The sequence below is a fragment of the Mastacembelus armatus genome, chromosome 4 (assembly GCF_900324485.2).
Source record: "Mastacembelus armatus chromosome 4, fMasArm1.2, whole genome shotgun sequence".
Lineage (NCBI taxonomy): Eukaryota > Metazoa > Chordata > Actinopteri > Synbranchiformes > Mastacembelidae > Mastacembelus > Mastacembelus armatus.
In genome coordinates, this window is record NC_046636.1 from 12,986,788 (window position 1) to 13,013,841 (window position 27,054).

The 27,054-nt window shown below is 42.3% G+C and overlaps 1 protein-coding gene across 3 annotated transcripts; it reads right to left on the bottom strand.

Annotated features, from left to right (window-relative positions):
* Positions 1-8,093: 8,093 nt before the first annotated feature.
* Positions 8,094-21,522, bottom strand: rad54l (RAD54 like). Of its 3 annotated transcripts, none has more exons than XM_026323776.1 (18): positions 21,207-21,522; positions 21,016-21,102; positions 20,661-20,712; positions 20,486-20,546; positions 20,256-20,391; positions 19,414-19,483; positions 18,697-18,985; positions 18,004-18,128; positions 17,769-17,919; positions 17,544-17,670; positions 17,034-17,108; positions 16,649-16,779; positions 16,339-16,449; positions 15,934-16,057; positions 15,766-15,844; positions 15,507-15,686; positions 13,721-13,884; positions 8,094-9,129 (listed from the first exon to the last, which is right to left on the bottom strand). In XM_026323776.1, the coding sequence occupies exons 2-18, from the start codon at positions 21,036-21,038 to the stop codon at positions 8,931-8,933; spliced, it is 2,097 nt and encodes a 698-aa protein (XP_026179561.1). In that variant the 5' UTR covers positions 21,039-21,102; positions 21,207-21,522; the 3' UTR covers positions 8,094-8,930. The 3 variants fall into 3 exon arrangements, with proteins under 3 accessions (XP_026179561.1, XP_026179560.1, XP_026179562.1); XM_026323775.1 differs by having other exon boundaries at positions 20,661-20,771; XM_026323777.1 differs by having other exon boundaries at positions 20,661-20,771; positions 21,012-21,102.
* Positions 21,523-27,054: the final 5,532 nt, after the last annotated feature.

Here is a 27,054-nt window from a genome sequence, read left to right on the forward strand (position 1 = left end):
GCTTATTCGTATTCTTATTGGCGGGTCGCAATCAGAGTTTAAAGGCGCATAGGTGCGCCATCTACTGTAACGGAGTGTGTATCTTTAGGATGAGTACTTCAGGTTACAGGCTATATAAGATAATATAATACTTAAGTTGGGTTTGTTGTATGGCCAATGGTATGTAATGAATATCAGAGCATGGGTAGCAAGAAAGCACAGGGATAACTTCTATTTTATCCCATTCCCGGGTGTACTTTTAATGACCTCCCTCAACTGTGGGACAAAACAACTTCTACCACACTCAAACATTGAGGAATTAAACATCTCATATGCTGAACCAAACCAAAACAAAACAAAAAACTACTCTATGTATTATCCCTGTGTCCTTAAGGTACCCCATAAGAGCCTTACTTCTTCTTTTCGGCTGCTCCTTTCAGAGGTCACCACAGCAAATCATCTGCCTCCATTTAACCCTATCCTCTATATCCTCCTCACCCACACCAACTATCCTCATGTCCTCCTTCACTACATCCAAGAACCTCCTCTTTGGTCTTCCTCTAGGCCTCCTTCCTGGCAGCTCTAACCTCAGCATCCTTTTACCAATGTATTCATTGTCCCTCTTCTGAACATGTCCAAACCATCTCAGTCTGGCTTCCCTGGCTTTTTCTCCAATATATCTAACATGAGCTGTCCCTCTGATGTACTCATTCCTGATCCTATCCATCACTCCTAGAGAGAACCTCAACATCTTCAGCTCTGCTACTTCCAGCTCTGCCTCCTGTCTTTTTCTCAGTGCCACTGTCTCTAAACCATACAACATTACTGGTCTCACCACTGTCTTGTACACCTTTCCTTTCATTCTTGCTGACACTCTTCTGTCACACATCATATCTGACACTTTCCTCCACATGTTCTAACCTGTTTGCACACGACTCTTCACTTCTTTTCCACACTCTCCATTGCTCTGGACTGTTGACCTTACCCTACTTAAAATCCTCCACCTCTACACCCTGTAACCTCACCATTCTACTTGAGTCCCTTTCATTTGCACACATGTACTCTGTTTTACTGTGGCTAAGCTTCATTCCTCTCTTTTCCAGAGCAAACCTCCACCTCTCTAGATTTCCCTCCACCTGCTCCCTGCTCTCACTACAGTTGACAATGTCATCTGCAAACATCATGGTCCACGGAGATTCCTATCTAACCTCATCTGTCAGCCTGTCCATCACCAAACCTACAAAGACACAAAGCAGCTCCTTCTGGCCTTCTTTGTACTTCTCCATCATAATTTTCAAAGCAAATATTACATCTGTGGTACTCATTCTTGGCATGAAAGCATACTGCTGCTCACAAATGCTCACTTCTGACCTCAGCCTAGTCTCCACTACTCTTTCCCATAACTTCCTTGTGTGACTCATCAACTTTATTCCTCTGTAGTTTCCACAACTCTGCACGTCTCCCTTGTTCTTAAAGATGGGCACCAGTACACTTCTCCATTCCTCAGACATCCTCTCACTCTCCAGATCTTGTTAAGTAGCCCAGTCAAAAACTCTACTGCCACCTCTCCTAAACACCTCCATACCTCCACAGGTATGTCATCAGGACCAACTGCCTTCCTCACGTCATCCTTACTGATCTTTGCTACTTCCTGCTCCACAACAGTCACCTCTTCTACTCTGTGCTCTCTAACATTTTCCTCATTCATCAACTCTTCAAAGTATTAATTCCATCTTTCCATCACACTTCTGGCACCTGTCAACACATTTCCATCCCTGTCCTTTATCACCATAACCTGCTGCACAGCCTTCCCATCTCTGTCTCTCTGCCTTGCCAACATGTACAAATCCACTTCTCCCTCCTTAGTGTCCAACCTATCACACAAATCCTCACATGCCCTTTGTTTGGCCTTTGCCACCTCTACTTTCACTTTACGCTGCATCTCCCTGTACTCCTGTCTGTTCTCTTCTGTCCTCTCAGTATCCCACTTGTTCTTAGCTAACATTTTCCTCTTAACACATTCCTGAACTTTCTCATTCCACCACCAAGTCTCCTTATCTGCTTTCCTCTTTCCAGATGACACACAAAGTACCCTCTTACTTGTCTCCCTGATCACTTTAGCTGTAGCTGTCCAGTCATCTGGAAGAACCTCCTGACCTCCCAGAGCCTGTTTCAGCTCCTCCCTGAAAGCCACACAACACTCTTCCTTTTTCAACTTCCACCACTTGGTCCTCTGCTCTGTCCTTGTCCTCTTCATCTTCTTCACCACCAGAGTCATCTTACACACCACCATCCTATACTGTCTGGCTACATTCTCCCCAGCCACTACTTTGCAGTCACTGATCTCTATCAGTTTGAAACATCTGCACAAGATGCAATCAACTTGTGTGCTCTTGCCTCCACTCTTATTTCCATCCTTTTTGCTAAGTCTAGCCCCATCTGTCCTTCTGCATTCCTGTCCTGCATACCAAACTTACCCATCACTTTCTCATCACCTTCGTTTCCCTCACCAACATGTCCGTTGAAGTCTGCCCCAATCACCACTCTCTCACCACTAGGGATACCCTGAATCACCTCATCCATCTCCATCCAGAAATTCTCCTTCTCTTCTAACTCACATTCTACCTGTGGGGCATAACCACTGACAACATTCAACATCACACCTTCAACTTCCAGCTTCAGACTCATCACCCTATCTGACACTCTCTTCACCTCCAGAACATTCCTAGCAAAATAGGATAACTCCTATTCCATTCCTCTTTCCAGCCACACCATGATAAAACAGCTTGAACCCTGCTCCTAATTTATAAGCCTTGCTACATTTCCACCTGGTCTCCTGAACACACAAGATATCCACCTTTCTTCTCTCCATCATATCAGCCAACTCTCTAGTTTTCCCTGACAAAGTCCCTACTCTAAGTCCTACACTCCTGCCCTTCCTCTTCTCTCTTTGCCTACGAAGACACCTTCCTCCTCTCCTTCTTCGACCAACAGTAGTTCAATTTCCACTGGCACCCTGTAAGTCAACAGCATCGGTGGCGGTCGTTGTTAACCCATGCCACAACCAATCTGGTATGGAAGTCATATTTGTGACTCGCATGTTTGATTTGGCTTAAACTTTACGTTGGTGTCAGGATTCCGGGAGGTGGCTTGCCCAACACTGCCCCCTGCTGACTTAGACTGTCTACTATTCTGGAGCAATTAGTTTGATTCACTGCACCTGCCCGCTGCAGCTTTTAAAGCAGATCAGGACACAGTGCTCCTTGCCAGATTGTGGTTAAACCTCGTGTGGACACTTAACTGCTACTTCATTGTCTTCTGGAGGTTTGCCTTTGACTTGTGTGTACCGTGTAAACGAAGAGGAACTGCCTCGCCTGGGTTCGTACGGATCACTACGGCGAACCTCTGGATCCCTTTACCTGACTGGAGAAGGAGATAAGTAACCGAATATCAAGTCTTCCCCTGAGTGAACACGGAAGAGGAGATCTAGCTCTTAAGCGCTTCCACAAATAACTGGTATTGATGAACCTAAGTTTGTAACTGACAATCAATGTGACTTTTGACGGTGGAGTTGCTTTCTGGAGTGTGAGGAAGCTTTTTCTGTTCGGACCTAAAAGAGTTTGAGTTTTTCTATCAGTAGGAATCAAGGACAATAAGGGAACTTCCTGGATCGTCGCGACGAAGAACCCTAAAATAAGAAGACTCCATCTAAAGGCAGTGAAGGAGTATTTAGTTTTCCCCATGCACCCGTGTCTCTGATTGCCTTAGTTCCTGCCACACTGGATTCTGCTAACTCCCAAGAAAACTAGGAGCAGTCTAGGTAATTAGTAAAACACACACTTATTCTCCGTTCATACGATGCTCAGAATTAACTGACTGTCTGCTTCATTTTGGATCCCGTTGGTGTTATTCCCAGACCTTCCACCAGATCCATCCTTCATTAATTTCAATAAATTGTATTTGTTCTCTACCTCACTCGTGTCAGTATTGTGAGCTCAGAACAACCTCGGTGAATTCTAACAGTTGGATGCCCTTCCTGACACAACCCTCTGAATTTGCTGGGACTTGGGACCGGCACATGAAGGCAATGGATTGTGCCCCCTTGTGGTTGCATTAATCTGCTGTAAAAATATATCAGATAAATATTTTCTTTCAACATTTTTCCTTAAATCTGTTGATCAACTTTAGTTCTGATCAAAATTACTAAATGTTCCAGGATTTTAACTCTTTAATGTCTCTTTCAAGTGGCAGCTTTAGGACTTTATGCAATAGGTCTTTATCAGTTTCTTCCAAAGTCCCCTGTTTGTTGGGTGCCTTATATATCGAGGAGGAACTCATTTTATCTAGCTGTTATGTAATCTTTTCTGGGTTGAATATCCCTGCTATTTTGAGTTGTCACTATTCTTAGATGTCGTCTGACAGAGCTTCGTTTATGTGACCAAAAAAAAGGATGGTGTCACCAGAAGTCCATGTTTAATTTCTTTGTGTATGTCAAATACAGTGGTGTGAAAAAGTGTTGGTGTAGATTTGGTTTTTACACAAACTGAGCAGGGTAATATCACAGTAATTATCTAGAGGTTGAGTCATGGCAACTGGACTTCTAGTTTTTAGGTTTAAACATTTCACTACCCATCGAAGTAGCTTCATCCATCTTAAGAGAAAGCTAGTATGGAATCTCAAATTTATCCTTCAGATTGGTTTCATTCCACCCCAAGTCCAAATAGCCTCATTAGGTGAACTATGTAAATAGGGTGATAGTCATTAGACCCACACTCCTAAGTTGGTTGGTTTTGTAATTAGGCCCGAGCGCACTGACAGTGCTGGCAAGGGCCTATTGTGATCGCTCAGTGAGCCAGGAGTACAAAACTGCAAGGGGTCCCCCCAGGTAGCATGGACGACTTACCCACACCCCACCATGACCTGGGACTGCGCAAGACCTTTCCGAAAATATATATATTATGATTGACAGGTGGCCGTGGGCCTGGAAATCGTTAGGAATATTCGTATTATTATTAGGCCCGAGCAAGGACCGAGGTCCCAGCGCAGGGACTATTATAATCGCTCAATGGGCAAGGGATGAAGAAGCGTTTACAGCCTTATTTGACCCCCTGAACGTGTGTGAAAACTCACCAAAATTTGCACCCCCCTCAGAATCGCGTCACAATTTGATATTTTATGGGTTTCATAAACGACCTCAAAAGAATGGCTCTGCGGCGCCCCCGACAGAGGTCGAGATACATTGGGCCTATGGGAGGTCATGTGACACTTTTTTCATCGTACAGTCGCAAAACCTGGCACACATCTTCTTCATGTCAGGCCAGGCAAAAAAGCTTATTGTGTCCCGGTCGTGTGACCGACAGGAAGTCCACCAGCTGGGGGTTTATCTCGAGGTCATTGAGTTCGTTGATTTTGCTCACCTCGTATTCTTTCGAACTCCTCCTTGGGCTTTTGACCGATCGAGCTCATTTTTGGCCAGTGTCACCTAGACCCATGGGGCTGCAAAAGTTATCCAAATTCTTTGAATAAGTATTACGGTTTTCCTTTGGCGGGCGCGGCAATTTGGCCTAGGCTTTTGGCTCGCCGCCGTTTCTTCAACTTGTAATAACTCTCACACGCATTGTCGGATTGGAATCGGACCAATTGATGAATTGCAGTCCCTGCTGCCCTGGACCCATCTGATTAAACTAAATCCAAATAGGCCATATAGCGCCCCCTGTATAACGATTTGAAAATTGCCATTCAAACCAAAGCATTTACTTTGTCAAAATTGTACCAGATTTGGCACACACATCCTTTAGGGCGTCCTGATCATAAAAGCCGATCGGACCCATGCCCTAATTTGCATGTGGTTGCCTTGGCGATGACCGGATCTCGCCATTCGTTTCCTATGGGAATTTTGCAAAATGTCCAGATTTTGTCAGAACGGTACCAGATTTGGCACAGACCTCCGTGGGGGTCCAGTGAAGGACGTGGTCTACTTGGGGGGGTGTGGGGGGGGCGGATAGCGCCCCCTATGCAGTTGCACTTACTTTGTCAGAACTGTATCAAATTTGGCACAGACCTCCGTGGGGCTCCAGGAGAGGACATGGTCTACTTGGGGCGGTGTGGGGGGGGGGTGGATGGCGCCCCCTATGTTCTTGCACTTACTTTCTCAGAACTGTACCGAATTTGGCACAGACCTCCGTGGGGGTCCGCTGAATGACGTGGTCTACTTGGGGAGGTGCGGTCTCCTCGGGGGAGGGGTTTTGGGGGGGCCGCCGGTTCTTGGGGGATGGTCGATTCGGAGGACGGGGGCGCTTGTGGAGGCGTGTCGTTTGGGGAGGCCGTTCGCTTGGGGAGGTGGTTCGTTCGTGGAAGCGGTTTGGTGGGGGACGCGGTTCGCTCGCGGGGGCGGCGGGCCGGGGGAGGCGGTCTGCTCGAGGCGAGGGCCGATCATCGCCGCTTGCGGCTATATTTACGAATCTTTTTCTTCTTCTGCGTAAGAACCCTTAATTTGACCCCCTGAACATATTCGAAAACTCATGAAAATTTGCACCCAAGTCAGAATCGTGAAAAAATTTTGTTTTTTAAAGTTTTCACACACAGCCTCAAAACAATGGCTCTACAGCGCCCCCGAGAAAAGTCGAAATACATTGGGCCTATGGGAGGCCGACCCACATTTTTTTCATCCCACACTTACCAAACTCGGCACGCCTCTTCTTCCTTTCGAGGCAAGCAAAAAAGCTTATCATGTCAAGGTCGTATAACCAACAGGATGTCCACCAGCCTGGAGTTTATTTAAAGGTCATTGAGTTCACCATTTTTTGCTGCCCTCGCATTCTTTCGAACTTGTCCTAGGGCTTTTGACCGATTGAGCTCATTTTTGGTCAGCATTACCTAGACCCATGGGGCTACAAAAGTTATCCAAATTTTTTCGCTCACTTTCACGGTTTTCGTCCAGCCACCGTCCAGCTGACGTACGATTTTTGGCTCGCCACCATTTCTTCAACTTGTAATAACTCTCACACGCATGGTCGGATTTGAATCGGACCAATTGATGAATTGTAGTCCCTGCCGCTCTGAACCCATATGATTAAACGACATCAAAATAGGCCCAATACCGCCCCCTGTATAACGATTTGAAAATTGCCATTCAAACCAAAACATTTACTTTGTCAGAATTGTACCAAATTTGGCACAGACATCCTTTAGGGCATCCTGATCATAAAAGCCAATCGGACCCAAGCCCTATTTTAAAGGCTGTTGCCTTGGCGATGACCAAATCTCGCCATTCATTTCCAATGGGAATTTTGCAAAATGTCCAGTTTTTGCACACCTTGTACTTGAGCGAACTCGTCCTAGGACTTTTGACCGAATGAGCTGATTCTTGGTCAGCATCATCTAGACATGTGGGGCAGCTAAAGTTATCCAAATTGTTTTGCTAACTTTTACGGATTTCCTTTGCCGGACCCCAGAAGTTGACCTATGTTTTGCCATCTTGAAATTGTGATAACTCACAAACACATGGTCGGATTTCAATCGGACCAATTGATGAATTGTAGAGCCCACTGGCCTGAACCCATGTGACTTAAGAAAATCACTATAGATGCAATAGCACCCCTATGTACTTGCACTTACTTTGTCAGAACTGTACCAAATTTGGCACAAGCATCCTTCAGGGCATCCTCATCAAAAAGCCAAATAGACCAGACCCTATAGATGCAATAGCGCCCCCTATGTACTTGCACTTACTTTGTCAGATCTGTACCAAATTTGGCACAAGCATCCTTCAGGGCATCCTCATCAAAAAGCCAAATGGACCAGACCCTATAGATGCAATAGCGCCCCCTATGTACTTGCACTTACTTTGACAGAACTGTACCAAAATTGGCACAGACCTCCCTGGGGGTCTACTGAAGGTCAAGGTCTACTGGGGGGTGTGATCTCCTTGGTGGGGTGGTCCGTTCAGGGAGAGGCGCTTAGGGACGTGGTTTGTTCGTGGACACGGTTCGCTGGGGGACGCGGTTCGCTCGAGGCGAGGGCCGTTCATCGCCGCTTGTGGCTATATTTGTTCTTACACCTGTTAGGCTGTGAAATGTGGTTTGCACAAGTGCATGGCATAAACTCAAAGAAAGTCTCAATATTCCAGGTTTATTTTGTCACCAATGATGGTAAATGGACTGCCCTTAAAGTTTGAGATCTTACAGACAAACACAGATATATGAAACAGTGAGGAAAATCACTGACATAATGCATTATCTTACCCCTTATCAGAGCCCTCACATAACTGCAGCAGTTACGTGTTTGGATGCATTAATCTGACCTAAACCAAATTGTAACTTTAAACCTCAAACAGCCTTCTGTTATAAGGATTGAACAAAAATGCCTTCATTATGATATTTTTGAACTAAAACAAGGACAAGTACATATACCAACAGAAGTAAGGTGGAGTTCATTGTGCTGGTCATTGGCACTTTAACATGTTAAGGGAGAAGGAGCTGGAGCTTGAAACACAAAGCATGTTATCAATGGAGAACCCTCTGGGGTTTGTGTGCATCATGGCTTTTTAAATACAGAAATGGAAAGTACATATTTATCCTGCTGTATTCAGATAGCAGTGGGCTCAAAAATCAGAGTCCAGACAAATAAATCAGGCCTTACTGCAACACAGGCCAAAGTACCCTTCTGTCGCCACACAGTTAAGTGAGCTGAGTACATGTGTTAACTGCACTACAGATCAAAGTACACATTAAAAGGACTTGTCACAGCAAGCAAATCCGTAACTGGTGTTAACATGTTTCTTCCTCATTCCTGTAGGTGCAGTGATTTATGTTACTGCATTCATAATGCAGATATAACTACTCATTCACCTTTATTTTTTGTTTAATAATAAGAAATCAACAAATACAACAAATAAATAAACATGAAAATATACATTCTGTATTATAATAAAGTCTGTTGTCTTCCTCGATCTATAAGACCTTCTGATTCTCATGAGAATGCTGGTGGAAGACAAAAGAGACAGCAGCATCCCAGGAAGCTTTCAACACTTGGTCGCTCAGACCCTTCTTATCAAAACAGTGGTTCCATTGGGAAAGGTCACTAGTGCAGTCAGAGATATCTGCAGGAGGCCGCACTTGTCTGCCATTCACACAGCGGCGACAGCGAAACCTACCACCACAAGAAGAAGGAAAAGTACATAAATCTACATATGAACATTCATTACTGTATATTTGATAAAACAAAAACTACTGAGGCCCAGAACTCTACCAGTAAAGTGTGCTTCAACTGATATTTATAAAATAATGCTTGATGAGAATGTATGCAAGAACTAATGCGGGCTTCCTTGCTTGCTTCCTTCCTTCCTTCCATCCATCAATCCATCCATGCTTATACCTTAACCAGGGTCACAGGTTTCTGCTGGAGCCCTAATGCAGACTTCAGAACCATGTTTTTCTAGTGCTAGTCACAGGTGATATAAGGTGAAAATGTAATATAAGGTGAGATATAATATAATGATAAACCATTGGGCCTCATGCAAGAACATTTTATGCTAAACTTCACTTTCTTTTTCCTGTGAAGTGTATTAGTACATGGATTCCAAGTGACATTCACCAAGTGACATTCACCAATTTGCAGAACATGTTTCAGCCTGGTGGATACCACCTCGTTATGAGATGCACATGTGAGATCATATCAATGGCTTCGCTCTCACCCTTAAACTGGCTATATAAAACCATCTGTTCCAATACATATGTGGGCAAATTTCATTTAGAAAAATGTCATCAAAGGGAAAAAAGTTTCACAATCACCCATCAGCAGGCATAAAGAAATTTAGCACTGTGGATAGTATTAAAAGATAGAGCTGGGTGACAAGACAATCTTAATTATTACCAAAAACATCCCATTAGAATGAGGCTAAACTCTGTCATTTTTAATAAAGGTACACAAGGAGATTCTTAGTTTAGAAATAAGGGTGCTAACTGTACAGTTCTTTGGTTCTTTCTCACTAATGCCTAGAGTAGGTAAGTTATAGATACTCATCTCAGTCATTTTGTTCAGATTTAAAATTGTATGTACAATTAGTGAATGTTAAACTTGTTCAAATCTCTCACACATTCTTTACAAGAACAAATCTGTTAGTACCGGTCGTTCTTGCATTTTGGTTGACCAAAAACTATTTGTAAAGGTGTTAAAATGTGCTCTTTGTGAAAAAAGAATACATAATAGAATGGACAGTGAAATAATAAAATGTTTGTATTAAGAAACCTATTAATCATGAATACAGGCTACTTTATTCAAAGTTTGTGTTAGGCTAAATATCTTAAAATTAATTAAAACAGCCAAATGTTGAAAACTTTTGAAGCAACCAATTTCCACGCAGTAGTTACTATATTTAAGTAAAGCAATCACAGGGGGGCACAATCCAGTGTCTTCATGTGCCGGTCCCAAGTCCCGGTAAATGCAGAGGGTTGTGTCAGGAAGGGCATCCCACGTAAAATATAAGCCAAATCAAACATGTGAGTCACAAATATGACTTCCATACCGGATCGGGGTTACCAGTGACCGCCACTGATGCTGTTGACTTACAGGGTGCCAGTGGAAATTGGACTACTGTTGGTCGAAGAAGGAGAGGAGGAAGGCGTCTTCGTAGGCAAAGAGAGAAGAGGAAGGGCAGGAGTGTAGGACTTAGAGTAGGGACTTTGAATGTAGGGACTTTGTCAGGGAAAACTAGAGAGTTGGCTGATATGATGGAGAGAAGAAAGGTGGATATCTTGTGTGCAGGAGACCAGGTGGAAAGGTAGCAAGGCTTATAGATTAGGAGCAGAGTTCAAGCTGTTTTATCATGGTGTGGATGGAAAGAGGAATGGAGTAGAAGTTATCCTGAAGGAGGATTTTGCTAGGAATGTTCTGGAGGTGAAGAGAGTGTCAGATAGGGTGATGAGTCTGAAGCTGGAAGTTGAAGGTGTGATGTTGAATGTTGTCAGCGGTTATGCCCCACAGGTAGGATGTGAGTTACAAGAGAAGGAGAATTTCTGGAGGGAGATGGATGAGGTGATTCAGGGTATCCCTAGTGGTGAGAGAGTGGTGATTGGGGAAGACTTCAACAGACATGTTGGTGAGGGAAACGAAGGTGATGAGAAAGTGATGGGTAAGTTTGGTATGCAGGACAGGAATGCAGAAGGACAGATGGGGCTAGACTTCGCAAAAAGGATGGAAATGGCTGTAGTGAACACATTTTTCCAGAAAAGGGAGGAGCATAGGGTGACATATAAGAGTGGAGGCAAGAGCACACAAGTTGATTGCATCTTGTGCAGATGTTTCAAACTGATAGAGATCAGTGACTGCAAAGTAGTGGCTGGGGAGAGTGTAGCCAGACAGCATAGGATGGTGGTGTGTAAGATGACTCTGGTGGTGAAGAAGATGAAGAGGACAAGGACAGAGCAGAGGATCAAGTGGTGGAAGTTGAAAAAGGAAGTGTGTTGTGTGGCTTTCAGGGAGGAGCTGAAACAGGCTCTGGGAGGTCAGGAGGTTCTTCCAGATGACTGGACAGCTACAGCTAAAGTGATCAGGGAGGAGGGTACTAGGTGTGTCATCTGGAAAGTGAAAAGCAGATATGGAGACTTGGTGGTGGAATGAGGAAGTTCAGGAGTGTGTTCAGTAAGGTATGGAAGTGTTTAGGAGAGGTGGCAGTAGAGTTTTTGACTGGGCTACTTAACAAGATTTTGGAAAGTGAGAGGATGCCTGAGGAATGGAGGAGAAGTGCATTGGTGCCCATCTTTAAGAACATGGGAGACGTGCAGAGTTGTGGAAACTACAGAGGAATAAAGCTGATGAGTCACACAATGAAGTTATGCTAAAGAATAGTGGAGGCTAGACTGAGGTCAGAAGTGCAATATTTGCTTTGAGAATGCTGATAGAGAAGTATAGAGAAGGCCAGAAGGAGCTGCATTGTGTCTTTGTAGATTTGGAAAAAGCGTATGACAGGTTGCAGAGAGAGGAGCTGTGGTTTTGTATGAGGAAGTCTGGAGTGGCAGAGAAGTATGTTCGAGTGGTGCAGGACATGTATGAGAGCTGTAAGACAGTGGTGAGGTGTGCTCTAGGGGTGACAGAGGAGTTCAAGGTGGAGGTGGGACTGCACCAAGGATCGGCTTTGAGCCCCTTCTTGTTTGCTGTGGTGATGGACAGGCTGACAGATGAGGTTAGACAGGAATCTCCATGGACCATGATGTTTGCAGATGACATTGTCATCTGTAGTGAGAGCAGGGAGCAGGTGGAGGAAAATCTAGAGAGGTGGAGGTTTGCTCCGGAAAGGAGAGGAATGAAGCTTAGCCACAGTAAAACAGAGTACATGTGTGTAAATGAGAGGGATTCAAGTAGAACGGTGAGGTTACAGGGAGTAGAGGTGAAGAAGGTGGAGGATTTTAAGTACCTAGGGTCAACAGTCCAGAGCAATGGAGAGTGTGGAAAAGAAGTGAAGAGACATGTGCAAGCCGGTTGGAACAGGTGGAGGAAAGTGTCAGGTGTAATGTGTGACAAAAGAGTGTCAGCAAGAATGAAAGGAAAGGTGTACAAGACAGTGGTGAGACCAGCAATGTTGTATGGTTTAGAGACAGTGGCACTGAGAAAAAGGCAGGAGGCAGAGCTGGAGGTAGCAGAGCTGAAGATGTTCAGGTACTCTCTGGGAGTGACGAGGATGGATAGGATCAGGAATACATCAGAGGGAGAGCTCATGTTAGATATTTTGGAGAAAAAGCCAGGGAAGCCAGACTGAGATGGTTTGGACATGTTCAGAGGAGGGACAGTGAATACATTGGTAAAAGGATGCTGAGGTTAGAGCTGCCAAGGAAGGAGGCCTAGAGGATAGTTGGTGTGGGTGTGGAGGATACAGATGATAGGGTTGAATGGAGGCGGATGACTTGCTGTGGCGACCCCTGAAGGGAGCAGCCGAAAGGAAAAGAAGAAGTTACTATATTTAAGTGCTTTACATTTATTTACCATACAGATTTTATTACTTGTAATCCATTTGAGATTGATGAGAGCAAATTGGCTCACCTTCTACCAGTTTACTTGATTGCACAACAGTCTGTTTAAGTTGCACTTTTGGATGGCATGTAGCCAACACTCCAAGAGAGATGGAAGGAAGTAGAAGAACAAGAAAACCAAATTGAACAGAAGAGACTGGGAAACCAGAAGATTTCTGTGTCACTATATGAGGCTGTGAAAGTGCTTCAATAGTTTGCATGATTAGTCTACTGATGTGACACAAGTCGTCACTACTGCAGTGATGCATTTTTCCAGTTGCCAAATACCTCAGTGTTGTGATCACTTTCATTTCTGGCATATGGCATTACTACGTTGGATGGGAGATCTGAGCGCATTTTCTGATAAGTTCGACACAAACATTATCCCATCGCGATCCAATCTGTAATGTTTAATTAACCTATGATCGTTCAGTGTTTGGAGAAAATTTCTTCTTTCCACCATTTTGTCCTCTTAAACTCTTAAGCCTCTTAAAAGTCTTCGTCACTACTCTTAACAATTTTTACCTTAGGAGCTGTTTTTAGGGCTAAAATATCTTTACTAAGATTCAGTCCTAAATTTAAGAGGAAATTCTAAGAAAGTCTCAAAATTCTAATAATTTTCTTAGAATTTCGTCACTATGAGCAACTTTTAGGCTTAGGAAGCTTTGTGAATACGGAGCAGTAGAATAACAGTAGATTTAGTAGAGTGGGCAGCATAAACAACATCTGTCTCTCACTTGTCATGTGTGTCACTCGTGGTCTCCTCATTGAGAGTGAAGAGTTCACGGAGTTCACCCAAAGAGAAGTGCCGCTCCACATCCTGCTCCTCGTCCACCACACAGCTGCTAAGGGCCTTCTTATGGGCCTGCCGCTGCAGAATCTTCTCCTCAATTGTCCCTGTCTATCAGCCCAGAAACAATTAAATTCAATTAAATTAATTTGTATACCACCAAATCACAATACAATCACCTCAAGGCACTTAACAAAAAAAAAAAAAAACAAAGACCCAACAAATCCTTCATAAGCAAGCACTTGGTGACAGTGGAGAGGAAAACTCCCTTTAACACAAGAAACCTCCAGCAGAACTAGGCTTAGTTTGGGAGGCCATCTACCTCGAACAGTTGGGGTGATTGGATAGAGTAGGGTGAAAAGAACAGCAACAATAGACAAGTAAACACTTTGTGGCTGGTATCTGCACATCAGCAATATACAGCTCCAGGACCAGGGATAACTACAGAAGGTCCAGAGAGTGGACAGAGAGAGTGAGAGCACAACTACAGGAGAGAGAGAGAGAGCAAAGTTGGTGACATTCAATGGTGGCATATAGATGTGAGGGGGGAGGAGAGGGGAGGGAAGGGGAGCTCACCAATGGAGAGTCCTTGGGCAGTCTAGGCAACAGCATAACTAACTGATAGTTTAGGGTCACCTGAGCCAGCCCTAACTATAAGATTTGTCAAAAACAAAGGTTTTAAGTCTAGCCTTAAAAGTAGTAGTCTCTCTTCCTGCCAAACCTCTGACTGCAGCATCCTGGCTTAACCGGAGGCTTTTTATGGAGTTACTGGGACATCCTGATATTAATGAGTTACAGTAATCTAGCCTGGAAGTAACAAAAGCATGGACTAATTTTTCTGCATAATTTTGAGACAGGATGTTCCTAATTTTGGGAATATTGCGCAAGTGAAAAAAAGGCAGTTTTTGACATTTGTTTTATGTATGAATTAAAAGAAATATCTTGTTCAAATATAACTCTAGGGTTTTTCACATTAGTGCCGGAGGCCCAGAAGTCTGGCTAAGCGATTTGTGTCATAAGGTTTCATAGATATAGCTGAGTGTCATCGGCATAACACTGGTAATTAATTGAGTGCTCCCTAATAACATTGCCTAGAGGAAGCGTGTATAAGGTGAAGAAAATTGGTCCTAGCACAGAACCTTGTGGAACTCCATAACTAACTTTTGTGTGTGTGGAAGGTTCATCATGAACATTAACAAACTGAAATCTGTCCGATAAATAAGATTGGAACCACTTTAACTCTATTCCGTAGATCCCATTCATATTGTCCAGGCTCTATAATAAGATGCTGTGGTCGACAGTGTGAAATGCAGCACTAAGGTCTAGCAGTACAGAGATGAGTTCATTATCTGAGGCTAAGAGAAGATCGTTGGTGACTTTTACCAGTGCTGTTTCTGTACTATGATGATGTGCTCTAAATTGTGATTGGAAATCTTCAAATAGTTAATTCCTGTGTAAGTGGGTCACATAGCTATTCAGTAACAGCTTTTTAAAGGATTTTAGACTTAAAAGATATGTTGGATATTGGTCTATAATTAGCCAAGACTCCTGGATCAAACATACAGGTCAAATATAGAAACTGCAGACCAGCAGTTGCCACCCTTCAACAGTGTAGAAAAATATTATATTGGTATGTAAAAAATAATATAATTATATGAAAACATTGGTGTGTATTATTTAAAACATATATTATCAAATTGAGGTATTATGTATGCATCCTGTGTTCAACTGACAGAGAGCAGCCTGTAGATGTAGCAGGTCTTCTTCTGGCCATCTCTCCACACCCGTGCCATTGCCTGCTCATCATTGGCCGGGTTCCAGTCCGGATCAAACATTACCAAGCGATTAGCACCAATTAGATTCAGACCACATCCACCAGCCTTGCTGCTCAGCATAAAGATGAACTCTGGGTTCTGAGAAACAGATTGGTTCAGATGCCATTCAGCTGCCTTTCACAGCTCACAGTGTTGTTAAAAACAGTTTCCAACTTACAGAGGGGCTGTTGAACCTTTCCACAATCTTAGCTCTTTTCTTGATGGACATTGTGCCATCAAGTCGAACATAGAGGTATCTGTAAAAGCCCAAAAGCACAGTTGTTACCTACTTTAGCTGACAAACAATGCAAATAGAGACAATTAAATGACATTTTCACAAAAGCACCTTCTAGATCTGCACAGCTTTTCAAAGAGGTCCAGTGTTTGAGTGTAATTAGAGATAAGCACCACCTTGTCACTAGTTGTAGTCCTTGTGATTGCCAGGATGTAATCAAGAACCAGCATTTTCCCTGGAACAAAATTAATTTTTTACTAGAAACAGTTGCCTACTGCTGCTGGAAACAAGCCAGGTGAGAGCACTGAGGCAAAACAGTTCAATGAGCTGTACACAAATAGAAAAAATGAAAATGCCTGGAAACCAATGAATGACTAATGATAATAATAGCCTAAACCAGCAAAAATATTATGACACTGAGATAACCTGAGGTAGAAAGTCAGAGCAGGGGTCGTTATGCTGCATATCTGGATTTTTTACACTGCCTGAACTGTACTAGCCTGTGGATGTTCTTACCAGAGAGCTGAGGTTCCACAGCTTTAGTGCAATGGCCAGGTGGAAACAGATCCAGGGCCCCTTCAAAACCATCCTCACTCTGCACACACTTTTCATAAATGAGTGCTGGGTCTGGGACACAAAACTGTGGTTAGTAATATTGCCAAGTGGTAAATGATTCGAAACAAGTGAAGGAATATTATATGACCATAAAAGAAAAGATTAAATATCCCTCAAACTTGGTTTCTTAATCTGACCTTAAAATAGTCTTTCTATCACTCTAATGTTTTCAGGTGCTTAAGAGAGTTGTATATTAGGTTTCAGCTCTTACGATTGCACAGTTTCTTGAGAGATGTGATGGAGGACAGGGAGGAGACACTTATTTTGCCCTCTTGTAATTTCTCAATGGGTTTGGCCTGCCTCAGGAAGCACTTATAGAGCTCTGTCTGCAAAGAAGTCAGCCTGCAGGGAAAAAGCCACATTCCTTATGTCTCTACATGTATAAATAAAATATCTTTCTTCACATACTGTCTGAATTGAGATAGCATTGAAAAGTTTGACTTGAATTGGTAAACTGAAAAAATGTGACAAGAAAAAGCTTTTGTAATTCCAAAAACAAAAATCCATTTTAATGCAAACCATCAAAAATTTTTACAAGACACAATCTTAGCTTTTAAAACAAAACCTATAACCAGAAACCAACTGAATCAACCTACCTGCAGCACACAACCTGCTCAATTTTCACAGGAAGATACTTAGACAAGATATCAGATGTTCTCCTTATCAAACACCTGTTGAGGCAGAACATTACAAATACTAAAGAAGCACATCAAGACTTAGAGAATAGAGAAACATTAAACTTTAAAGAGAAATAAAAAAATACAGCAAACTCTCTAATGGTCGACAAATTAATTTTTATAAAAATTATTTTCTGACATTCTTTTAGTCAGATGACACAGATGCAGAACACACACATTCAAAATAGTTTTTATTAAAATTACTGAGATTTTTTTAATCACCCAGCAATAGTTTAACTAAAATTATTTGCTGTACATTTATTCTCACACATGAACACTTGGAGTAATGCCCCTTATAACCCAAACTCTTCCAAGTGTTGGATACAGAGAATGCATCTCAAGGTAAAGGCAAAAAAAACAAAAAGACAATCTATTAAAATAAAATATGACAAATAAGAAACTCAAAATGGAATAAGAATGAGAGCTCACCTGTTGACAATGCTGATCAGTTCCTTGAGTTTCTCCTCTCCACATTGTCTGTCTTTATCACTGGCATCTGCATCTCTACCCTTCAGGATGGGAATCTCAAACCGCTTTTTAAACTCCTGGGCTGTACCTGCCATTGTGGTGAATAAACAAATAAAGGAGATTAATACAAGGAAATGAAATAATTCAAATGTGCTTTAGCTGTTTTGTGTATGTGGAATGGCCTACCTAGAATCCCAGCACTAACAAAGTGAACCAGGCTGAAGTACTCCAGCAGGTCATTCTGAATGGGAGTGCCTGATATTAGCACTCTCCTCTGGGCACTAATGGCATTTAAGGCAAGATATGTCTGGTTGTCAGAGTTCTTCAGTCGATGGCCCTGCAGCAACAAATATCAATGTTACACCATTGAGCTACCAGTCGTTGACAGCTGAAGTGGAATGCATGAGATGAGATGAAATACCTCATCACAAATGACAAGGTCAATTTTGCCCTTGTGCAGAACTTCGGCGTGCAGTCTAAATGTCTCGTATGAAATGATAAGGATTGGGGATGGTACTCTCAAACCATGCTGGGAAATAAAGTTCACTAGTGATCACAGAAAACAAACCAAAGAATGCATAATTAATAAGTGCAAATATTTTCAGTAAGACATATCTTTAGCTTGAGAGGAAATGTTGGTGACTTCTTGGTTTAATAAACTTAAAATGTGAAAAAGGAACACTTAAGCAATCAAGTAACACCATCAGTAAACATATAACACAGTGACCTAGAAGCACAATGTTTCATGTATTATCTTTGTGAGCTGCTTTTGCTTTGATTCTGTCTCTATGTGTAATCATGCATTAGTATCAGTGGCTGTCAGTGACGGGTACAACTCAATAGGCCACTGTTCTGTGCTATGTTGGTACTGGTTTTCAACTCATTATTACTGTTTGGCCCTGATGATGGTGTATGCTGAAATGGGCTCTGACTGACTAAAGCAAGAATCTGATAAGATCAAGTCTGTGTGCAGGCCTATCCCCTTTGCACACTCTCTAGTGCAACCCAGTTAAGTAAACTGATACTATGGTCCATGATAATGTATCATACAACCAGATTCCATGAACTTTGCTGTGAGGAATCATAATGAGACTGAAAGCAGATGGTACACTACCTAGCTGTCTATCGATCTCATCCTTTGAACCTCCATCAATGGCCAGTGGTGAGACACGTCCTCCCAGCCACTTTCCTACTTCATTGTACCAGTTGCTAACCAAACTAGAAGGTGAAACTACAATGGCCTTGTCTATCTCTGGCTTAGCATCAGGGCTTTGGCGCAGCAAGGTCCACATAAGCGTGATGCACTGCAAAGTCTTCCCCAGGCCCATCTCATCAGCCATGATGCAACCATGTGATCCTGAAATGCGTCGGCCCGTAACGCATTCCCACAGGAACTTCACTCCCTCAAGAAAGGAAAGGTGCATTTTTAATTTAAAAGTTAAAAAAATATATTGTACACAACTCTATATCTATCACTATACAAATAAAATTGAATTGAACTCACTTTTCCTCCAGCTATAATTGTATCTGCTGGTCCTCATCCCATCTCACTGATGAAGACTGGGAGATTGGATTGAAGCTTATACAGAGCTTATATATAAAAAGCTTATAAGAGGACCTTTACTTAACTTTTGTCCAACTGCTGGACTTCCAGGTTAATAATGAACTGGCTAATGAGTTCAGTTTTTAGGTTTCTAAAAAGGAAGGATGTAAGCCTGCCTTAATTAATTAAAGATTCTACATTGTTACAGTTTAAGACTAATGATACGATAAACACAATATAGAAATTTCATATTAATTTTAGTAAAAAAAAATTTAAAAACTCTTTTACCTCTCTCTGATGCGGTCTGAGCACTTTCCCTAAAACTGGATCCACAACAACATGGACTGGTAGTTTTTCTCTACACAGGGCGAAGACAATTTTTATTACAGATTTTTTAATCACAAACCTCCTGCAAATGTCTGGGCACACCTGGCCAAATGACATATTATGTGAAAAAGAAAAAAATCCAACCCCCTCAGTATGTGATATTGTCCCCTCATTTCCCCTCATATTCAGTCATTCAGAATGACTTCATTCAGTCATTCAGAATGACTGAATATTTAACACTATTAAAATATTTGACTTTTTTCAAATGTTAATCAGATTTTAACTGCATAAGCATAAAATGAATAAACAGCCATTGTGATGTAAATTTTGGGCACCCTTCTACTTGTAAAACAGAGATTTATTAACTCATTAGGCTTTAAGTGTTTTGTTTATTACCTAGCTAGAGAAATCTTTGTGCTTTAAACTTGAAATTTCCACTTTCCAAAATGTCATAAGGCAGTGGCAGTTAAGATGAACTGGAAGTCAAGCAAAGATCTCTAAGTCCAGGGAAACTTCTAGACAAAAGTCAATGTCAACTTGACATAAATATTCTGCTTTCAGGATGGGTTTGAGATTGTAAATAATGTAATTAATATATACTGCAGATTTGGATATATTTATGTAAAATCTCCACACAAGTGAGGACATCTTCAATTAAGTACTAGTTCTGTCATTTATCTGCTTCTATTAGGAGTATTTAATGTACAAACCTGGCTCATGCAGCATTACCTAACAACCAAGCCTTTTCACTGGAGATCAAATATGACTTAATGTAGTAAGGGTTCTATGTGTTTTGAACCTACTTGTCAGCCTTGATCAGGTCATGAGGACTCAGAGCTGGAGGCTCATATAGAACCAAAGCATCTTCTGCAAAGGGATCATGAAGTGCTTTCCTTACTCCTGCATGCTTTAGACCAAGTGCCCTGATTCCCAGTGAAGCTGTGAGAGTTTCATCAAAACAGTAGCTTAAGGACTTATTTACATATTGTAAAAAAACATGATAGCAAAGCCATGGAGATGACAAAAATGTTACCTGTGTAATTTGGAATAGGAACTTTAAATGGCTTGGAGAGGATCTTTCGAATTAATGCCTCCTGTAGAAAAGATTTAAAACAGGTGAACCAATCATGACATTTAATGTAAGTAGACATTGGAACCATTGCCGTGTTCACATACAGCACCCAATTTATGCAAACAAAGACACTTACATGTTTGCCCCAATCCATACATGGAGGCCGGTTGTTGAGTTGTGTCAGAGGCCTTTTTAAGGGAGAAATATGGCTTTCTTTAATCTCATGATCACTTTTTCTTCTTTTCTCCTGTGAAAAAGCATTGCAAACCAGACCAGCTATTACTAATATTGATTCTCATTCATTATTTTTTCACTAAATTGTACCAATACAGTATCCTTGTCTGTTTAGCGTCATGCAGTAAATAAGGGCTTAAAAGATTCACTTTGAGAGTTAACACAACTGCGTAAAGGTCTCTTCCATCTCCACACAAAACAATACGGTTTAAAATGCAGAAGCTCTGAATCATGAACAGTCATGCTGACTTACTTACAGCTCTATCTGTGCAGTCACCATCTTCTGTGCAGAAATCCCCTGCTTGCTTCCGTTTAGCAACCTGACTAGGAGCAAGACTCCTCCTCTGGGATTAACATTATGGTTTTATTAGTATTAGTTAAACACCTGAATACATTGTGTGGCATCATGGAAATAACAGTTAAATGATAAACAGATATGCTTGCTCACCATTTTTTTTTATTCCTCGTGACTTCTGTTGATAGCGTTTACCCTAGTTACGCAGAAACAGCTAACGCTAGCCCCTCTGACTGCCTCTTTTCCAAACCAAATACGTGTATTTCTGCTGTTGCTGCTAACGGTATGTTACGATATACAACACTAACTGTAGGACATTAACTTAATAGGTACCTATTTCCAACTAGCGCTACAGTTTGAAAAGTCTACAAACGATTATTAATTCCACGGAAGAGTTATATTAGGAAATACGGTATGACTTTACTTAGATTACCGCTGGTATTAAAGTTCGCGCTAAATGTTGCACAACAATACGGCAAAACTAAAGGGTCATACGAGACGCCGCGTGACTGCTGTAGAGTGGCGCCTGCTGGAAAACAACGGATATCCAGTGAGTGAATTGTTGTTTTTAAAATATAAGAAACACCATCACTGTGAAGGGTTGGTGTGGGAGGGATCTCCCGGATTATGCGCATTTATTATTGATGGAGTAAGGGTTATTATAGTTAGATGTAGGTGTTCTGTCTGTGCACAATTGGAATACTAAACTTTTTATGAATACATGTATGTTTAAGGAAAGTTTATGCATTCTTTTTACTCAACCCCAGGTATGAAAGAAAGTTATAGAAACCTACATTATACATTTCTGTTTATTTCAATCCTTCTGAAATCCTTTAACATTAGCAATAAACATGCCATTCCTACACTGCTCTCTTACAATAATTCACTGTTACAATTAAGATGAGCTTAGGGTTCAGATCATAGCACAACATAACTAGTAAAATGATAATTAAAAAGGAATATTTAAAATACATACAATATCATCCAGAAATAGGCTATAGTCCTCCTCAACATGTCACTTATATTTGAAACTATGAGCGGCCATACAAGACATATTTTATTTTGGCCCTCCCACACACACATGTATTCTCTCTCACACACATATATTCTCTCTCTCACATACATATATTCGCACTCTCAGGGGCCTACGTGTGTGTGTGTTAGGGGTGGGTGTTTTTTTCATAGCTGCCCACCCCTGTTTTTTTTCACCCGGACATGCTGCAGGCCATTGTTGGTGCCTGTGCTGGAGTTATCCTAGCTCTTTGTTTAACCTGCTGGGACCGTCTGTCCTGTTTTCGCTTTTTCTTTTCTTTAGGGTTTAGTTTGCAGATTGTTTTGCAAACTAAACCCTACCACTGGCAACCATAGGGGTAGCGGTGTGAGGTCCAGCTTCTACGGCCCTGTATAGGGTTGGCCTTTCCCTCACATCGTCCTTTTGTTCTTTTGGCCGGCTCACCATGGTATCTTTTGTTTTGTTACTTGTGGGGCACGGGAGGGGTTTCTTTTTCCTTTAGAATCTAACTAATATGAAAGGAAACAAAAAACAAGACAAATATTTAAAAATTAAAACTAAATATTAAATTAAAAATATTTTTAAATGTAATCCTTTTAACTCCTGTGTCTCTTTTAAATACATGCTTGCTTGCTTGCTTGCTCACCATTTTTTTGTTAAAACATCTTAATTGCTAAAAATTGGTTTTGTTAAATTTCGTAGAAGGTATTGTTGGTGTAAGTTGGTGTAAGAAACCTTGAAGTTATTTTTGACCAGGACATGTCCTTTAACTCACACATAAAACAAATCTCTAGAACTGCATTCTTTCACCTGCACAACATTTCCAAAATTAGGAACATCCTGTCTCAAAATGATGCAGAAAAACTAGTCCATGCATTTGTTACCTCAAGGCTAGATTACTGTAACTCATTACTATCTGGATGTCCCAATATCTCCATAAAGAGCCTCCAATTAATCCAGAATGCCGCAGCCAGAGTCCTGACAGGAACTAGCAAGAGAGATCATATTTCTCCTATATTGGCTTCTCTTCATTGGCTCCCTGTAAAATATAGAATAGAATTTAAAATCCTTCTTCTCACATACAAATCCCTTCATTATCAAGCTCCTTCATACCTTAAAGACCTCATAGTACCATATCATCCCAATAGACCACTTCGCTCTGAGAGTGCAGGTCTACTTGTGGTTCCCAGAGTTTCCAAAAGCAGACTGGGAGGCAGAACCTTTAGTTATCAAGCTCCTCTCCTGTGGAACCAGCTCCCAGCCTGGGTTCAGGAGGCAGACACTCTCTGTACTTTTAAGGCTAGACTTAAAACCTTCCTCTTTGACAAAGCATATAGTTAGGGCTGGCTTCAGGCAACCCTGAACCATCCCTTAGTTATGCTGCTATAGGCCTAGACTGCCCGAGGACCATCGGTGCACTGAGCTCCCCTACCCTCTCTCTGCTCTATCCACTCACCCCAACCGGTCAAGGCAGATGGCCGCCCAAACTGAGCCTGGTTCTGCTGGAGGGTTTTTCGTCCGTTAAAGGGAGTTTTTCCTCTCCACTGTCGCCAAGTGCTTGCTCATAAGGGAATTGTTGGGTTTTTAGTTTTAGTTTTTGTAAAGTGCCTTGAGATGATTTGTATTGTGATTTGGCGCTATACAAATAAAATTGAATTGAATTGAATTGAATTGAATTAAGTTCCTTTAAGGCGGTTTGGAAACAAATGGAGTTTAAGTTGGAGTATTTTGTGTCTGGGCCTTTATTGGATACTATTGATAAATGCACAAAAGATAATCTGTTGTTGATAGCTGGTCACTATTATACTGTAGTGTCATGGCAAGGAAAGAAGGTTATCAAGGCAGAGTTATTCAAGGCTTTGGTAGACAAGGACATTTTGTCTCCATTGGAAATCGTAGAAACTCCTGAACAAACTAAGGTTGAGTAAGCAGTTAGGTTGAAGGAATTAGAGGTCGAATTACGGCGCCTCCATGTTGAAGAATTATCCATTCAGAGTGAATTGGAGTCTAAGAGACTTGAAGTTCGTATGCGTGCGTTCGAACTCAGTGAGGATACACCTTGGATAAAGGTGAGTTTGATATTAGTAGGAAGGTTGTCCCATCCTTTAATGAAAAAGATGTGGATAAATTCTTTAATCTTTTTGAGCTTGTGGCAACCACTTTGAACTGGTCCAAAAAGGATGTGTTGTGTATTGTGTTGCAATGTGTCCTCAGCGGTAAAGCTCTGATAGCGTACTCTTCTTTGTCTGCTGAAGATAGCCTGGATTATGATAAAGTGAAAGCTGCTGTGTTTAAGGGCATATGAGTTGGTGCCCGAGGCTTACCATCAGCGGTTTAGGAAAATGATGAAACACCCATACCAGACCTATGTGCGAGAAAGAAGCTCTCTTTGAGAGATGGTGCACATCAAATGTTGGAGCGTTTGGTAAGCTAAAGCAAATGATTTTGCTGAAGGACTTTAAAAGCTCTCCTAGCTGTCATAGTTTCTTTTCGCTGTTTGGCTTGCCTAGAGTGTTACAAACTGACCAGGGACCACATTACCATCCTGGCCTGCTTTAATGCGGCTGGGGAGGATGTCCCCCCTTTCATCATCTACAAGGGGGGATATCCAGGGGGTCACTATAACAAGGAAGGGGTCCCTGATGCCCTCTATGGGAAGTCGCCAGCAGTGTACATGGACGGACAGCTGTTTAGGAAGTGGTTTGTCACGCACTTCTTCAAGTTCGCCACCCAGGAACGCCCACTGTTGGTGGCCATGGATGGTCATCAGTCCCACCTGGATCCAGAGCTGGTCCAGGCAGCACAGAGAGAGGGGGTCATTCTCCTGTGCCTGCCACCACACACTTCTCACATCCTACAGCCTCTTGATGTGAGTTTCTTCCGACTCTTGAAGGCAGATTTCTCTGGTTTTACAGGAGATCTGTCAGCAGTAACTCTCTGGTTTCCAAAAATGAGTTTTCAAGGATCCTGAAAAACTCTTATCAGAGGCTTAAAGATCGCAGGGTTATAGTGGCTGGGTTCTGGAGGTGTGGCCTTTACCCTCTGGACTCATTGGCCATTGACTGGTCACGGGTCATGCCGTCCGGTCCAGGGCGTGGGACCGCACCACTGATGCCAACAGCATCTTCCTGGGCCGTGCCTGATTGCTGCCCACCCACCTACTGTTTCCCCTCTTAGTGTTGCCCCACCCTCAAGCCCACTTGCCCCTGCATCTTCACCCTGCTCTCATCCTCCTCCTGCTGCACATCCCCTAAGTTCAGTCTGTGTCCCTACCCACCAGAGCACTGCCCCTCCCTCTTCCTGACCCATCCCTTGGTAGCATTATGCAGGATTTCAGCAGGCCCAGTAGAGGACAGAGGCCCAAGCTCCGGCCAGAAGAGACCGAGAGCAGCAGCGGGCTGAAGACATCAGCCTGGCAGCTCCCGCCCCAGCCACAGAAGACGAGTGCCCCTCAGGGCAGCGCCAGCTGCCAGCTCCGGCCTTTCTATCGCTGGTACCTCAGCCCACACGGCCCTCTCTGTTACCTCTCATGGTCCCTGGCTGCCTGCCCTCAGCGGTACACCATCGCCCATAAGCCTGCCTGCAGAAGACCCCCCCCATGTTTTCCGAAGACCATAAGTTATATCTGTTTTACGCTTAGGAGTATCTGATTATTCAAATATAATAATTATAGCAATGGATAGCAATTTACTACATATTATTTTGAGTATTTATTTGTATGTTAAAATAACTTTTTTTTAGAGCCATCAACAGCGCAAATGTGTGGCCTCCAGGGGTCCCAAATGTCTTCCTCTCCCTCCCGCCAATGTAAATGCTTAATATAAACTGCACAAAAACATATTCTCACAAGAGTAAGCAAGATGTGTCTAAAGTCTTTCTCTTATTTATATAGCTATTCAGCTTCCAACGGCCCAACCTTTGTCTAGCTCCTTCTCCTCGTCCACTGGACCCATGACATCGACCGGTAGTAAAAATAAACATAACAGATTGCATTTCAGCCCATAATAGTTGAGTTATATAACTTATGTTTCTTTCTGTGAGTAGGTCACACTGCTCAGAAAAGAAGACAAGAACCAAAGGTCTGGCGGTGTGGCTGGTGCATGAAGCTTGAAAGTTCAGAGGGATTGGTGTCGTGGGTCCAATGTGACAACTGCGGTGGTTCCACACCATTTGTGTGGGCTGGGAGGAGGAGGAGCTGGAACAAGATAATTGGTGCTACTGGTGCCAGGACATTTAAACATTTTTTTTTTGTTTATTTATTTATTTAATTAATTTAAAAAAAAACTAAATAAATCATATCATCCGCATTTGCTTATCATGTGACTTGGTTTGTTAACACATTTTAATACAGTTTCTTGCCCCTCTCTAGTAAGTGTGTGATCATATAATCTTTATATTTTATATGTTGTATAAATTATTTAAGAAGAGATTGAAATAAGAAAAATTTTAAAAGACCAAACAGCAAGTACAAGACAGGAAGATTAAAATCAGCAAGCTTTCATTGTGCAATCTGTAATTATCAGAGTATGCAAGGTCAGTATTTTGCAGCCGGATGTGTTGATAGTATTGTGGTAAACTCAGTCGGGTGAGGAACAAGCTAATAACTCAAAAAAATTTTAATAGAATGCTAAAAAGTGATCCGATTTGGACACAGTTCCGCCAAAGCAGGAAAGTACTTTCCAATTCCAACTACATGCGCGGAGCTGAGGCGTTATTTGGCAATGGTTGGTTATTATCAGAGGTTTTGTACTTCCTTTCCTTTCTGATACATTTGTACTTTTGAACTTCTTGGCTGTGGTGGCACCCTTAACCGACCTGTTGAGTCCCAAAGTGCCTTTCCTGTGATCTCAACGTTGCCAGGTGGCTTTTGAACAGACTAAGAGACTGTTGGTGTGTGCTCCTGTTCACTCACTGCACCCTCTTTTGATAAACCCTTTAAGTTGACTGTGGATGTCAGTGATACAGGCATTGGTGCGGTGTTGTTGCAAG